Source organism: Eptatretus burgeri, chromosome 11 (assembly GCF_056783735.1).
Source record: "Eptatretus burgeri isolate ZD-2024b chromosome 11, Ebu_testis_v1, whole genome shotgun sequence".
Lineage (NCBI taxonomy): Eukaryota > Metazoa > Chordata > Myxini > Myxiniformes > Myxinidae > Eptatretus > Eptatretus burgeri.
Window position 1 is genome coordinate 6784980 of NC_140971.1, and position 13497 is coordinate 6798476.

At 43.8% G+C, this 13497-nt stretch overlaps 1 protein-coding gene across 1 annotated transcript in view; it reads left to right on the forward strand.

Annotated features, from left to right (window-relative positions):
• LOC147016405 (ATP-dependent RNA helicase DDX19A-like) overlaps positions 1-13497 on the forward strand; it is an 80398-nt gene that overhangs the window by 51257 nt on the left and 15644 nt on the right. The window contains exons 5-6 of the mRNA XM_085845034.1: positions 13143-13235; positions 13330-13432. Coding sequence (XP_085701160.1) covers positions 13143-13235; positions 13330-13432 — 196 coding nt within the window. The remainder of the gene's footprint in view (positions 1-13142; positions 13236-13329; positions 13433-13497) is intronic.

A 13497-nucleotide genomic window follows, 5' to 3' on the forward strand; every position in this document is an offset into this window, starting at 1 on the left:
GTCTCGATTTAGGCAACATAGTCTTGGAACTGTCGTCACGAACGTATCCATGTTCTGTTGGATCTAGCGAGGGAGGGTCGAGATCCAAAGCCTGTTTCCACACAGCTGCCTGCAGGTGTGCCCGTTTGACATTTTCCAGAAATTCTTCTGTTGTGGGAGGTAGAGATTTCAGCTTTGGTATGGCTGTGGTGCCCTTTCCAACATTTGTGGCCCATGACTTCTTCCTTGCCTCAGACATACTGCTACAGTCCTTGTCTCCATAGCATGCGGCCACAAACTTGGATGCCTGTCTTGTTATATATTGTAACAATGCATGAATGTCACCCAAAAGTGACAAGGAGTAGCCTTCTCACAGTACTTTCAGTACCGTGACTTTACCAATACCGAAATAGCATGCACATGTATCACAACCCGATAGGGCGTGCATAGATAACAGTCCATCTACTATGCTCTGCTGTTGTTTAACAGTAGCTTGTATGTCAATAACGGTTCTACCCTGAATCGGCGATTCCATGATCATGTGACTGGTTAACTGTCACTCAAAGTAGTGGTGAAGCAGAAGGATGAAGACGTCGGTGTCATCTGCAATCACTGACACGCCTACTTGGCATTCAGTCGCAACTGTTACTGCTTGTTGAACAATGATGCAGTCTGCCTCTTCATGAGATGTAGACATGTCTTCCCGGTGGATCAACACTCCCCCATAACTTATTTCAACAGGTGTGTTATTACTGCTAGTGATGACAATTTTGTGGGTCATTTTGTAGTCTTGATGGAAGGTAGTGCCTCTGGTCAGCTCTTCATAGATAATTTCCATCAGCTGTGATTTATTTTCTGACACTGTCAGGAAAACTTTCTGTGGGGGTAGAGGTGTATCTAGAGCCAGTCGATGTACTCTGCTTGCTTCTGTTGTTCTATTGCATCTGGTCGTACTCTTGGTACTGAAATCCTGGTACCTGTCGAACACGAGATAGACATCGCTAGAAGTAAGTTTATGTTGGATGTACTGTTTGAAGTTCACAGCAAAGCCGTGGACTGTCCCATTCGCATCCAGCAGCCAACGAGCTTAACCTGGAAGTGGAGTATATACAATTTTTTTTTGGTTGATTTTGGTCACTGAGCCCAAAATAATAATTGGATAACGTGGTGACATGAAACTGGTCTCCTGAGAGGTTTGACGGCGGCCATCTTGGATTTATGCAAATTAAGGAGTTGTCAAATCATAATAAAAGTTATTCCATTGGGTTCCTAATGTCTTAAAGCCCTGTTAAAACATTTTAGATTGTTTTAAAATCCCTTCTCGAAGCCGAGATATCTTAATTATAGTATATTCAATAGAACACTAGGGGCCATCTTGGTTTTATGCAAATTAGAAAAAAATGCCCAACGGTGACAGGGTGTCATCAAGCGGATTGTTAATATTTATGGTCTCAGTGACCCAAATCAATCAAAAAACATTGCATATACTCTACTTCCAGGTATACCCCTAAAATCCCATTTGGCTGCCAGACTATCTCAAGGTGGTCAAAAATGACCTATTCCACCATTATAAAAAAAAACTTGCTCATATCTTGGTACTCAAGTGTCATAACTTAGTAATCCTTTAATTGAGGCCGTACGCACTTAATCTTGGGTATGTTATTAAATGGTGATCATTGTAGATTTAGAGGTGCAACCAGTTATAAAAACATGTTAATGCTTATTTTGGCACATTTTGATAATTACATCAGAGAAACCAAACAGAGTCATTTATATGAACTCAAATATAATTTTATTATTTATTATATTCATCACCGTGTGGAGCTGGAATGACATCATTGGCATGGTTTTGCAAATAGTGATATCATACATGAAACAAATTCCAATAGTTAATAGCAATCAGTATAGTCCATATGCTAAGAAAATTCTATTTATTGCATAGCATTGCATCTACTCTTAATGAAAATATGTGTGGATATTTGGCTATATATTGTTACGTCTGAGGGGGGGGGGTATACATTCAAAGGGTAATTAGGATGTTTAATTAGGTATGCCATGCTGTTCGAGTTTACCAGGATCTCGATGTAATAAGTAGCAATTCAGTGGTGATAAGTTGTCTAGTAAATGTCCATTTCTTTAAGGGGGACATGATAATTGTCACGTAATTAGATAGGGAGACGGGTTAGGGTAAGTGTGTCTGCGTAAACCCTTTTAGTATTCCCTGGAGGCTTGCCGTGACGTAACAGGACAGTGCTGCGGATGGCTCCGCCCCGTGATCACGATTGGTGGAAGGCGACGGCAGAGGGCCAATAAAAGGGCTCGATTGGAAGTGACGAGGACTCGAGTATAAAAAGGTTCTGTTTGGGAAAAGAAGAGAAGAAGAGTCATAAAAAGAAAGCGTCTTGTCGAGGCTGTGGGTCTCAGAGCGCGCTCTCTCATTGCGCTGGTTCGTTCCTCGATTCGTCGTGCCTCGTGGCCTTGCTGTTCCTCGTGCCTCACCTCGGTTGGCTCTGGAGTTCTGCTGGCTCGGAGTACGGGACCGAACGGCGGGCGGACCTGCCTCCCTCTCCTGCTCGCATCGTGGCGCCAGAACTGGCTCCCTGGCAGCTGTGAGCAGTCTTGGGCCTACACCAGGAGGTCGACACCACCAGGAACAGCACCACGGTGTCTCCTGCCCCTGACGAGCGCAACGCCAGCTCGTCCGGCGCCAATCCAGGGACTGTTGCGTCGACACCACGGGCCAGCCTGACCACCAGGACCAGCTACGTTGTGTGTGTGTGTGTGTGTGTGTGTGTGTGTGTGTGTGTGTGTGTGTGTGTGTGTGTGTGTGTGTGTGTGTGTGTGTGTGTGTGTGTGTGTGTGTGTGTGTGTGTGTGTGTGTGTGTGTGTGTGTGTGTGTGTGTACCTGGCGCCTTAGAGGGTTTGAGATTTGTATATCCATTGGAATTGTTTGTGTTTTCCCCACGCCCGAACCCACACCACCATCCCATCGAATCGCCCCGGATCCCTCCTCTTGCCGAGTCTTATTATTATTTCTGGTTAGAGAAATAAACATTATTAACTCAGTGAAAAGCGACTCGTGCCACCTTCCTCGTCGCGTTTGCTGTAGAGCGATTAAAACCGCCATCTTTGGGTTATAAAAAATAAACCGCCTCCATCGTTTCGGCTCATTCTACGTTGGCGGGACTGTTCAAGTCCCGTGGACGTCACAATATTATTGTAGAGCAATTCCGATCCTGGTATCCGATACGAGATTTCATGCATTCTAGAGAGAGTGTTCTGAATATCCATTGATGAGAAAAATGATAACAGCAAATTGTTGCAAAACTCTTGATTTCTTGAAGCAGCAGAGGTTTGTTAAATCTCCAGATTATGTCACGCATGAACAATTGATCACAATTTTATCAACCAACATCAGTGATAGATGAACTAGTTTTATGATAAACCAAATTGATCCATTGAATGCATATAACTTTGGAAATATTAGCTAGACACAATTATAGAGGGCAGGATTTTCTGAATGCAACTTCAAATTCAGATACCCATATGCAGAAATCATATGGAACCCAAAAACTGATAGTGTCAATGACGCAAAACTATATTGACATTCAAGTGTTTGTCAAGCTACTCTGTCTCTGTCTCAGAGTCACTCAGTTCTGACAAGTTATCGTCTGAAGCATCATCATTGTCTACCGCTGCTGAGAATTTGTTTTGGCAAGAATTACCACCTTCACATTTGCAGGCCTGAGTGCAGGCAAGCTGTTGCTTTAAACACGAACATCTGCCCTGGCAGGCTGATTTTTCTGGGTCGCACAGACATCTTGTCAATTCAGTCAATACGATTGGTGCTGGCTCCTGGGTCATCAGCACTGGTTCAATGTGGCCATCATCATCTGTGCTCCACCCAAAACCAATTGGTGAAGGCATGATAGGCTTTGCAACGACAGCCTTTCGCCAAACATATGTTTGATAACATGCTCGCATGGCATGCTGACTGAGTGCATCAGCTGTAGGGGGCAGGGCTTCAGTCTTGGTTTGCTTCTTGCAGAAGAGTTGATATCTTAACTTATTAATTTCAGTGATTCTGGTAGTTGGATCATACATGGCAATGCTAAACAATTCTACACAGTGGAATGCATCATCTGATAGGCTTGGCTCTGATCCAACCTGAGCTATCCCTTCAAACTGTTATAGGCATTTTTTGATTAATTTCCATGGTATTGTTTTGCCTCTTCCATTATGCAGCCACAAAATGAAAATAGAAATGAGAACACAATCAGCCAGCTGTATCTTAAATTTTGTCAAGGATGCAATAGATCGGATATATATTGATCTGTAAGACACAATTGCACCAGAATTTGATAAAATGATAAATAAGCTTAATTAAGCTTAATTATATGCCTGGGAAAGTAGTTTTCCAGTGAACAATAATTTGAAAATGATTCTTTAGTGTGAATTTCAAATCATTGTAAATGTTGGGCCCTACTCAAAAATGGCTGATTAGTAAGACAACAAAATATACCAAAGCTCAAACAAAAAAGCAAGAAATAATATATCTTACCTCTTGTCAGCACCAAACCAATACTCCATCAAAATTAAATGAATCGCATGCAAAAAATAATTGAAAAATGAAACAACATTTCTGAAAATGTTCGACAAAATATAGTTTTTTAATACAACAAAATATTTTTCAAAATGCAACAATTTAAATGGCAACAGATTTAATGCGTTCAACATACCACTGAAGTAAACAAGCTTTATTTCTCAGCTGAAGTAGTCTTTTATTTCCTTTTTTCTAATTTTTTGTCATTCTTATCAATGACAGCCTCTCAGTCGAATGGAGGCTGCCAAAATCGGCTGCTTGCACTCCTGCGCGAGGAATTGCAGATATACGAAGTATAATTCCTCACTCAGGAGTGTAAGCTTTATATAAACTTTTATTTTTATAGAACAGGGATGTTTGGATCCTCAAATGTAAATATTTTTTGTGATGTGCATAATGTTTGTTTATCATTTTGCAGCTTTGTAATTTTGTAAACAAGTTTTATATAGTTTTTGAATAATTTTGATTATTTTCCCACTTATGTATATCTAGAATTTTTTTAAAATCTAAAATTGGTTAAAAAAACATCTTACACATGTATACTATGCTGAAATGAAGGTGAAAACAGTACATAAGTCAATAAATTTTGTTCAATAAAAAGAACAGATTTTCAACATTTATGCCCAAACATTCATAACTAATAACTAATCATATTTGGTGAGTCGAGTAAGGCTCAAATCTTGGAGAGTAGGATCCAACCAATATAGAGGTCAGAACACCAACAGTCTTTTCAAGCTTGAATTTCATAAACTGTTGAACATAAAATATAAAATCTACAGCAGGGCTGTAATTAGATGGTTCAAAGTTTAACTTTTCAACTTTTGCTTACATGTTTCAAGTATTTTTATTTGTACATTAGTTTAAAAATGTAAGAAAAGTTACTGATTGCATTGATTGTAGCAATCTTGAAAAAAGGATGCCAGTTGCACTTCTGGATCAATTATCATCATCATCGAACATTTTGCCCCAGATATATTGGTATAGCCACAAGAATTATCATGCTATGACACTCGAGTACCGAGATATGAGCAAAAATGTATTTTTCATTAATGGCGGCATGGGCCATTTCTGCTCCCCAGGGGGGTCCAACCCCGAAACCAAATTACCTATTGCATTTGCAAATGCCTTTACATGGTTATTTGAATCACTGAACCTGATTTTATGGGAGTCCTCTCAGAAATTATGTTCCAGCATCATTATGTAGGCCAATAATCATAAAAATTAGCATTTTTATCGAATGCGGGGGTGGCCATCTTGAAAATATGGCCGCCCGTCGCCCAGCTTAGCATGCAAACATGACCATTGGATAGCTCACCCCTGATTTAGTGGGTATAGACATTGAAATTATCTTCCTATGTTAAGGGGCTGTCACACCTTGATGATTTAGCCAGCATATGCCGACGTATGAAAAATTTGTCTGAAACGCTGGCACACGTCGAATACATTATGGGTACATTTTGTATACGTTAAGAGCACGCTGAAGCATGCTGGCATACGTCGTAGTACGCCGAGCTCGTCGACAAATTTTAACATGCTCAAAAATTTACGACGTATGCCAGCGTATGACTCACACGTTCTGCATACGCTGGCCATAAGTTGTAGGCACGTTACGCGATCGTTGACACACGTCGACACGCGTTACTTGTAAGTTACTCGTAAGTCGAAACACGTCGAGATAATGTTTAGCGTACCCGAAACTTATTTCTAACCTATGAGTAACGTGCTTTGAACCTATGTGTAATGTATCTCCAATGCACATTGACGTATGTAGACGTATTTGATGTCTTCCGGACGACCACAGAACTTACTGAATGTATTTCTAACTTACAGCTACCGTATTGTTGCGAATTCGCGCCCGCCGGCGTGCGAACGGCTACGTAACTCGAATCGCGGCACGTCGCCCACCAGACGGACAATTCTGTCGTGACCCTCTCGGACTAACGCCGGGAGCTAGTCACGGGTGAGCCTTTCAGCCTCACCACGATCGTGCCAATCGGCCCCCTGCGTGGGATAGGGTTGTTCGCCAAACTCGACCTACCTAAATACCCACGCGGAGGGTAGACCGGGCGATCGCACCTCGCCGCAGGTCGACTCCGGACACGGGCTGCTTAAGCGATCCGTTCCGTACTATCAGGATAACCGAGCGGTGTTATCGTCGGCCTCGACGGTTCCGATTAATTATCGGGCGTATTAAGCCCATTACCAACCCTTTACGTGAAGCAAGATGGAGATTCAATTAAAGAAAAGACGAAGCGAAGCGGGAAAACAGTTCAACATGATGCACATTTATTCCGTGGCACACGGAGAGCACACATACAATTAAAACAATATGCACATATATCAAATGTAACAAAAGAAACAATGACGCAGAGATACTACCGACTAAGACCGACACACGGCAACACTTAACAGTTTTACTTCACCAGACTGGCGCCACACACACACGTTTACACAGAAACAAAAAAAAGGCCACCCTCAAAGACAAGGGGGCAGACGGGGCCTGTGGGCCAATATTTGCGTGGGACCTGAAAGAGCGGTCAGGTCTGCGAGACCGGGTGGGTCCTACCCGTGTCTTTGTGATGAGCCGCAAATGTGGCAGCGCGGCGGTGCCCCGACTCCGTGCTCCTTCGCGGGTTTCATTGGCACTGCTTGGAGTGGGGTGGGAACGGGGCCCCCTTTTCGCACTATCTCAGCACGGGGGAAAAAGAGGGGGGGGGGGAATTGTTGATGCTCTGGGGAAAGAGTATAGCTGGCTTGCTTGGGTCCCGTGATGAGCGATCCCACCGTGACCTCAACGCCGACCACCGTCTTCCTTGCCTCGGACCCGAACTCCTCGGTCTCTTCCCCCAATTCTCCTCAGCCGACTCCACTCTGCGCTCCAAACTGACTCTGCCCAAAACACTTTCCGCTCTTCCAAGGCCGACTCTCCGCTCTTCCAAGCCCGACTCTGCCGCTCTTCCAAGGCCGACTCTGCCCAAACCGACTCTGCCCAGATTCGCCCCGCGCTCGGCGCTTTATAGGCCGGCAGGAGAACCCATATGCAAATTTCTGGATCAGAACGAGCTCGGGGCGGAGCCACGCTCGCCCATTGGACGGAGAAAAAGGGGCGTGAATCTCCCCTGATCCTAGAATTTGCATATCTCGATTCCACACAGACGCGCCTGGGGGTGGGGCCAAACCGCCCCGCGCTTGCTGATTGGACGGATCAGAAGTGGGCGTGTAGCATTCCTGATCCGAATTCTCCTCGGAAAGGCCGCATTTTGCACTCGCGGCTTGGCGCGTGTCCCGTACGAGCCCAGGACAGCCTGACGCTCGGTGCTCACAGGTGGTGCGGGAATGGCCGCAGAAGGAGAGAGGTGAAGGTGGTGGAGGGTTTATGGTGGTGGTTTATGGCCATGGTGCCGTTTGGAATGGCAGTGATGCGATGTTTACGGGAGCGAGTTGTGAAGGTAAAGATCGTGGCTGTTGGCGTTGTTGTTGTTGTTAAGCGGCGTTGTGGTTGGTGGTTGTTGTGTGATGGCGGTTGAGATGTGGTTGGTTCAAAATAAAGATAGAACAGAAAAACGGCTATCTCAAAGCGTCGCAGCCTGAATGAATCACACTTATTCCCTCTAAACAACGGGTTTGGGCTAACTACACATGTTCTTACAGAGATATCTCACCTACGGGACCTGAATAGTGGTTTGTGAATTTCCACAACCGCAACAGTGTAATGGCATATTGGCAGTGTTTAGGGGAATTGGTATATAAAAATGGGCTTCACAGGAGGAACCCGTCAGTGTTCCAGACTCCATGTTTTTTTTATTTTTATTTTTTTCTTCGGCATGACGGTGATGTTGACACTTCGATTTCTCGTGCGGTTATGATTTAAATCGTTGAGCGGCAGCCGATGAATAGCCGACGCCATGTGATCGTCGACGATACGCTGCTGCACGCTATGCATACGTTAGAGTTTAGACTATCGTGAGGCATACGTTGTGAACGCCAAAAACACACTAAGCATTCGTTGGTATAAGTTATGTATAAGTTATCGAAACGTTCTGTGTACGTTACGAATACGTTATGCATTTGTCCAACTCGTTATGAATACGGCAAAAACTTAAAAAAAACAGCAATAGTTCAGCATAGAAAAACATTTAAAAAAAATAAAATAAAAAAGCCGAAGAAAACTTCGAAGAATGCTGCAAAGAAGTCTCCTGGCCGTGGCGTCCAGAAGATGTCAATGGACGCGGACGCAAGGAGGATCCATCATCACCCACACCCTCCCCATCACACTCACATACTACTACTGACATGGACCTATTACTACTACCACTACTACTACTACTAATGACACGCTCACCTACTACTGATACTACTGACATGGAGTCTGAAACACTGATGGGTTCCTCCTGTGAAGCCCATTTTTATATACCAATTCCCCTAAACGCTGCCAATACGCCATTATACGGTAGCTGTAAGTTAGAAACACGTTCAGTAACTTCTGTGGTCGTCCGGAAGACGTCGATCAAATACGTCGATGTGCGTTGGAGATACGTTACACATAGGTTCAAAGCACGTTACTCATAGGTTAGAAATAAGTTTCGGGTGCGCTAAACATTACCTCGACTTGTTTCGACTTATGAGTAACTCACAAGCAACGTGTGTCAACGATCGCGTAACGTGCCTACAACTTATGGCCAGCGTATGCGGAACGTGTGAGTCATACGCTGGCATATGTCGAAAAATTTTGAGCATGCTTAAAATTTGTCGACGTGCTCGGCATACTACGACGTATGCCAGCGTGCTTCAGCGTGCTCTTAACGTATACAAAACTTACCCATAACGTATTCGACGTTTTCCAGCGCATTTGGCAAATTTATCATACGCTGGCTAAAACGTCAAGGTGTGACAGGGCATGACGGTGATGTTGACACTTCAATGTCTAGTGCGGTTATGATTTGAATTGTCGAGCGGCAGCCTTTTAATAGGCTACGCCACGTGATCGTCGACGATACTCTGCCGCGCGCTATGCATAAGCTAGACTATTCTTGGGCATACGTTGTGAACGCCGACAACACGCTAAGCATTCGTTGGTATAAGTTATCTATAAGTTATCGAAACATTCTGTGTACATTACTAATACGTTATCACGGTTCGTACGGGTCCTTAAAACCCATAAAAGTCCAACATTTCTGAGTTGTTCAATTTAAGTACTTAAATGTCCTTAAATTTCAGGAAAATGTTCAAAAGCCAATAAAAATCAGATTTTCCTGTTATTTGGTGAAGGGTGTTTCATTTTCCTCGCACTGGTATTCTAAACAAGGACAAATGTGTCCACGAGCAGCGTCCTAAAGGTTTTGTCGGCTATAAAAAAATATTTAAATTAAAAAAAAAAAATAACAACAATAACTTCCGATATTTCGTCACGTGCCTTGATTAAGCCAATAGCAAAACGCGTCATCATGTATTTACGAAATAAATAATGTATTTACGAAATTACAATACGATAAATGGAATAATCTTTAAATAGTAACGTGAACTTAGTCACGTGAAAAAAACTTTACCGGTTAAGCGGCATGGTTGCATTTCATTCCCGCCCGCCCTCATGCCAGAGCACGTGGCTTTGTTTTTGTGTGGCTGCCGAAGTGGTCACGTGTCTGCATTCGGGTCATCTCGGCAAACTTCGGCCACCATTGTGATTGCTGTCATCACGATAAAAGAGCTGAACAATACGCCTATTATATCCATTATCTTTGGCATCGGTAAAATCAAATGCTCTCAGGCACTCTGCCAAGCAAAAACGGGGGGAACTCAATGTTCTAGAAAGAGAAATTGAGGAGAAGGCTAAATCCTTGCCTGCTATGTCCTAATTAGATATTACAATGACATGTAGCTTACAAAATGTACTGTTCTGTAGTGTAGAAGCAGTCAGGAGCTGCTGCAACTTTGCAGGTGGCAGCACCTACAATAACATTTTAACATAACACATGAACATTGAGAGTGCTGCCATCTGGAAACTTGTGACTGCTCCTGGGTGATTCTACAGTAACTGTGAAGTGAATTTGCCAATTGGCTGTGTGGCGCGTTGTGCCTTGTTGACTGAATAAGCTCCTGCTGTGTTCTGTATGTTAATTATTAAAATAGATTTTTTTGTAAACTTACTATCTTTGTTAATTTCTAGGTGACTCACCTCAATTTACCCCTGGAATTTGTAGGATGTGGTCCTTAAAAAGGGGTTATTTTAGCCCTTAAAAGTCCTTAAAAATGACATCTCAAAATAAGTGGGAACCCTGGTTATGCATACGTCCAACTCGTTATGAATTCGCCAAAAACTTAAAAAAAAACATCAATAGTTCAGCGTACGCCAGCGTTTTACATACATTTTGATACGTTCTCATACGCTGGCTAAAACATCAAGGTGTGGCACGGCCTTTACTCTAGTGCCGAGTAATTTATAAAAGAATGATTTTCGATAACGGCGGTGGTGGCCATCTTGGATCGCCATTTTGACCACATTGGCAATATATTTGACCTCCACATCAGGTCAATTCATAATGCTGACATATTTCCCTAAACATTGGTACCAACAAACCAAATAAGTACTCTCGGCCGACGAACTCGAAAACTAGCAGCCTTTTGAGGAACAGCACCAGACAGAAAGGTCTGAAAAAGTCTAAAGGGTATTAAAAGGTCGGAAGGGTAGAAAGGAGTTTATAGGATTTAAAGGGTGTGATGGGATCAACACGGTCTCATGGGGGTCCATATGTCTTTGGGGTCTAAAGGGATTTTAAGAGTCTTAAGGGGTCCAAAGGTATATTGGGGTCCAATGTAATTAATCCACCGACTCGCGTTCCATGCAGAGAGAGAGACAGACAGACAGTCAAGCAGATGAACAAACAGACCCAAATGCAATACCCTCTCCTCTGGCGAGGATAATTCCAGAGATGTTGCCAGACAATGGACAGATTCCGACAGAATATAGAATTTGAACCTGGCTTCCCAGCATAATGAGCCAGGTGGGAGCACGAACAAACCACACACTCCATTTTTGAGTGAAGACGAGTAAAAGATGCCTGAGAAGAGCAAGAGTGTTTTGTTAATATTCAGTTCTTACCTTCGCCCACCAAAGATGGACGGGGGTTATGATTTCACCCCTGTCTGTCTGTCTCTGTCTGTTTGTGTGCAGGATATCTCAAATAGTTGTGGACAGACTTGGATGACATTTAGTGGACAGGTTCGGTGTATGATGACGGATTGATTTGATTTAGGTGAAGATCCGGATCTGGCTACTATAATTTTTTTTTAAGTGATTCTTCACCATTGAGAAATGGGGCCAAAAATTATATGTAGCATCATATCTCAAGAAGTTGTAGACGGTTTCGGGCGAAACTTGGTGGACAGCTTGGGAGTTTGTGACAAGGACGAATCGATTCTATTTTGGTGAAGATCCAAATCCGGATCCGGGTGGAGGTATGCGCTCTACCGAGTACCCTCCTCGTTTAATATGGTTTCAAGAGAGTGGGTTCGAGAGACGCACACTCAGCTCGAAGCTGTCTCACTTGTGTTCATATCCTGACCTGGCAATAATCCGGTGTTTCACAGCCAGAGTGATTCATCAATGTGCGTGCCATCCCTCGGATTTACGTTAAACTGGGTGTCCCATCTGTCGGCTTTAATTGGTGGATGTGAAAGATCCCACGGTGTCCTTCACTAAGAGTAAGCGAGCTTTCGCTGGCACCCTGAACAAATTACACATTCCTGCTCCAACCTACAGAAGGCATTGCTTCAGCGGCACAACCATACCCTCAGACAGTGATGTTACCCCGTAGCTTTGTGCTGTATACGGAAGAAGAAGAAGAAGAAGAAGAAGATGAAGAGAGTGACAGGGCTCTCGTTCTTGCATACAAAGGCCGTACAAATATGAAACTTGCTCCGCACACTCGAGAAACAGGAACCCAAATTTAACAGGCCTCAAATATATTCAGAGGTACTGCAACATACTATGCCGCCATGGCCATTGCAGACTTTCTGATCAACTGGCCCTGAAAATGGAAGGATATAAAGGGTGTAAAAGTATCGGAACTTGGAAGCAATAGCAAATGCCTACTGTGACAGCTGCATCAGCATATCATCTCCATCGTGGAAATCAAAGATCAAAACGAGGAAGCCTGCCTGCACTCTGGTTTTGGAAGTTGCATGTAAAATAATGTCCATACACAATGGTGGAGATGTACTTTGCTCGTTTTCCAGCTTTTGTTGTCAACACACCATGGAAAGCCTCATGCACAGTCATTGGCCATCGTTGGGCCTTGTTGATCAGCAAGATGTGTGACCGGGTTATTGTGTTGATGGCACGTCTTGCCCTTCGTTCATCACCAAGATGTGAACTATGTAAGCGTCGCTGCATGTCGTCCTTCGTGATGATGTGAGATCGACTGCAGATGGATTGAGGGTATTTTGTTCAGCATCTGCACCTCAGAAGGAATTTCCGACTCCTTGTAAGCAATTGTGAGATGCTAAATATTTTGGGGTTTTTTTGCAACCCCACACCCACCCCCTTTCCTCTACCCCCATACAGAATGCCAGAACTCTTAAAGGGGGTTTACAACATGGGCTTCAACCGACCATCTCGAATCCAAGAAACCGCCCTTCCGTTGATGCTCGCGCGACCGTGAGTGTTGCACATGTACACCTGCACGCCGATACACCATCCTCCCTCGAGTTTTCTTCATGTCTCCTTTTAAATCCCCACACCCAAACCACAGCTTTCACAACCTTATAGCGCAATCCCAATCTGGAACAGGCAAAACGGCTGCCTTCGTACTGGCCATGCTCAGCAGAGTGGATGCCACCCAACATCACCCGCAGGTGCGAGTTTGCTGGTTGTAGATTGCATGTGGACCATCAAGGTGTGGGTTTGTGGTTTCGGTAAA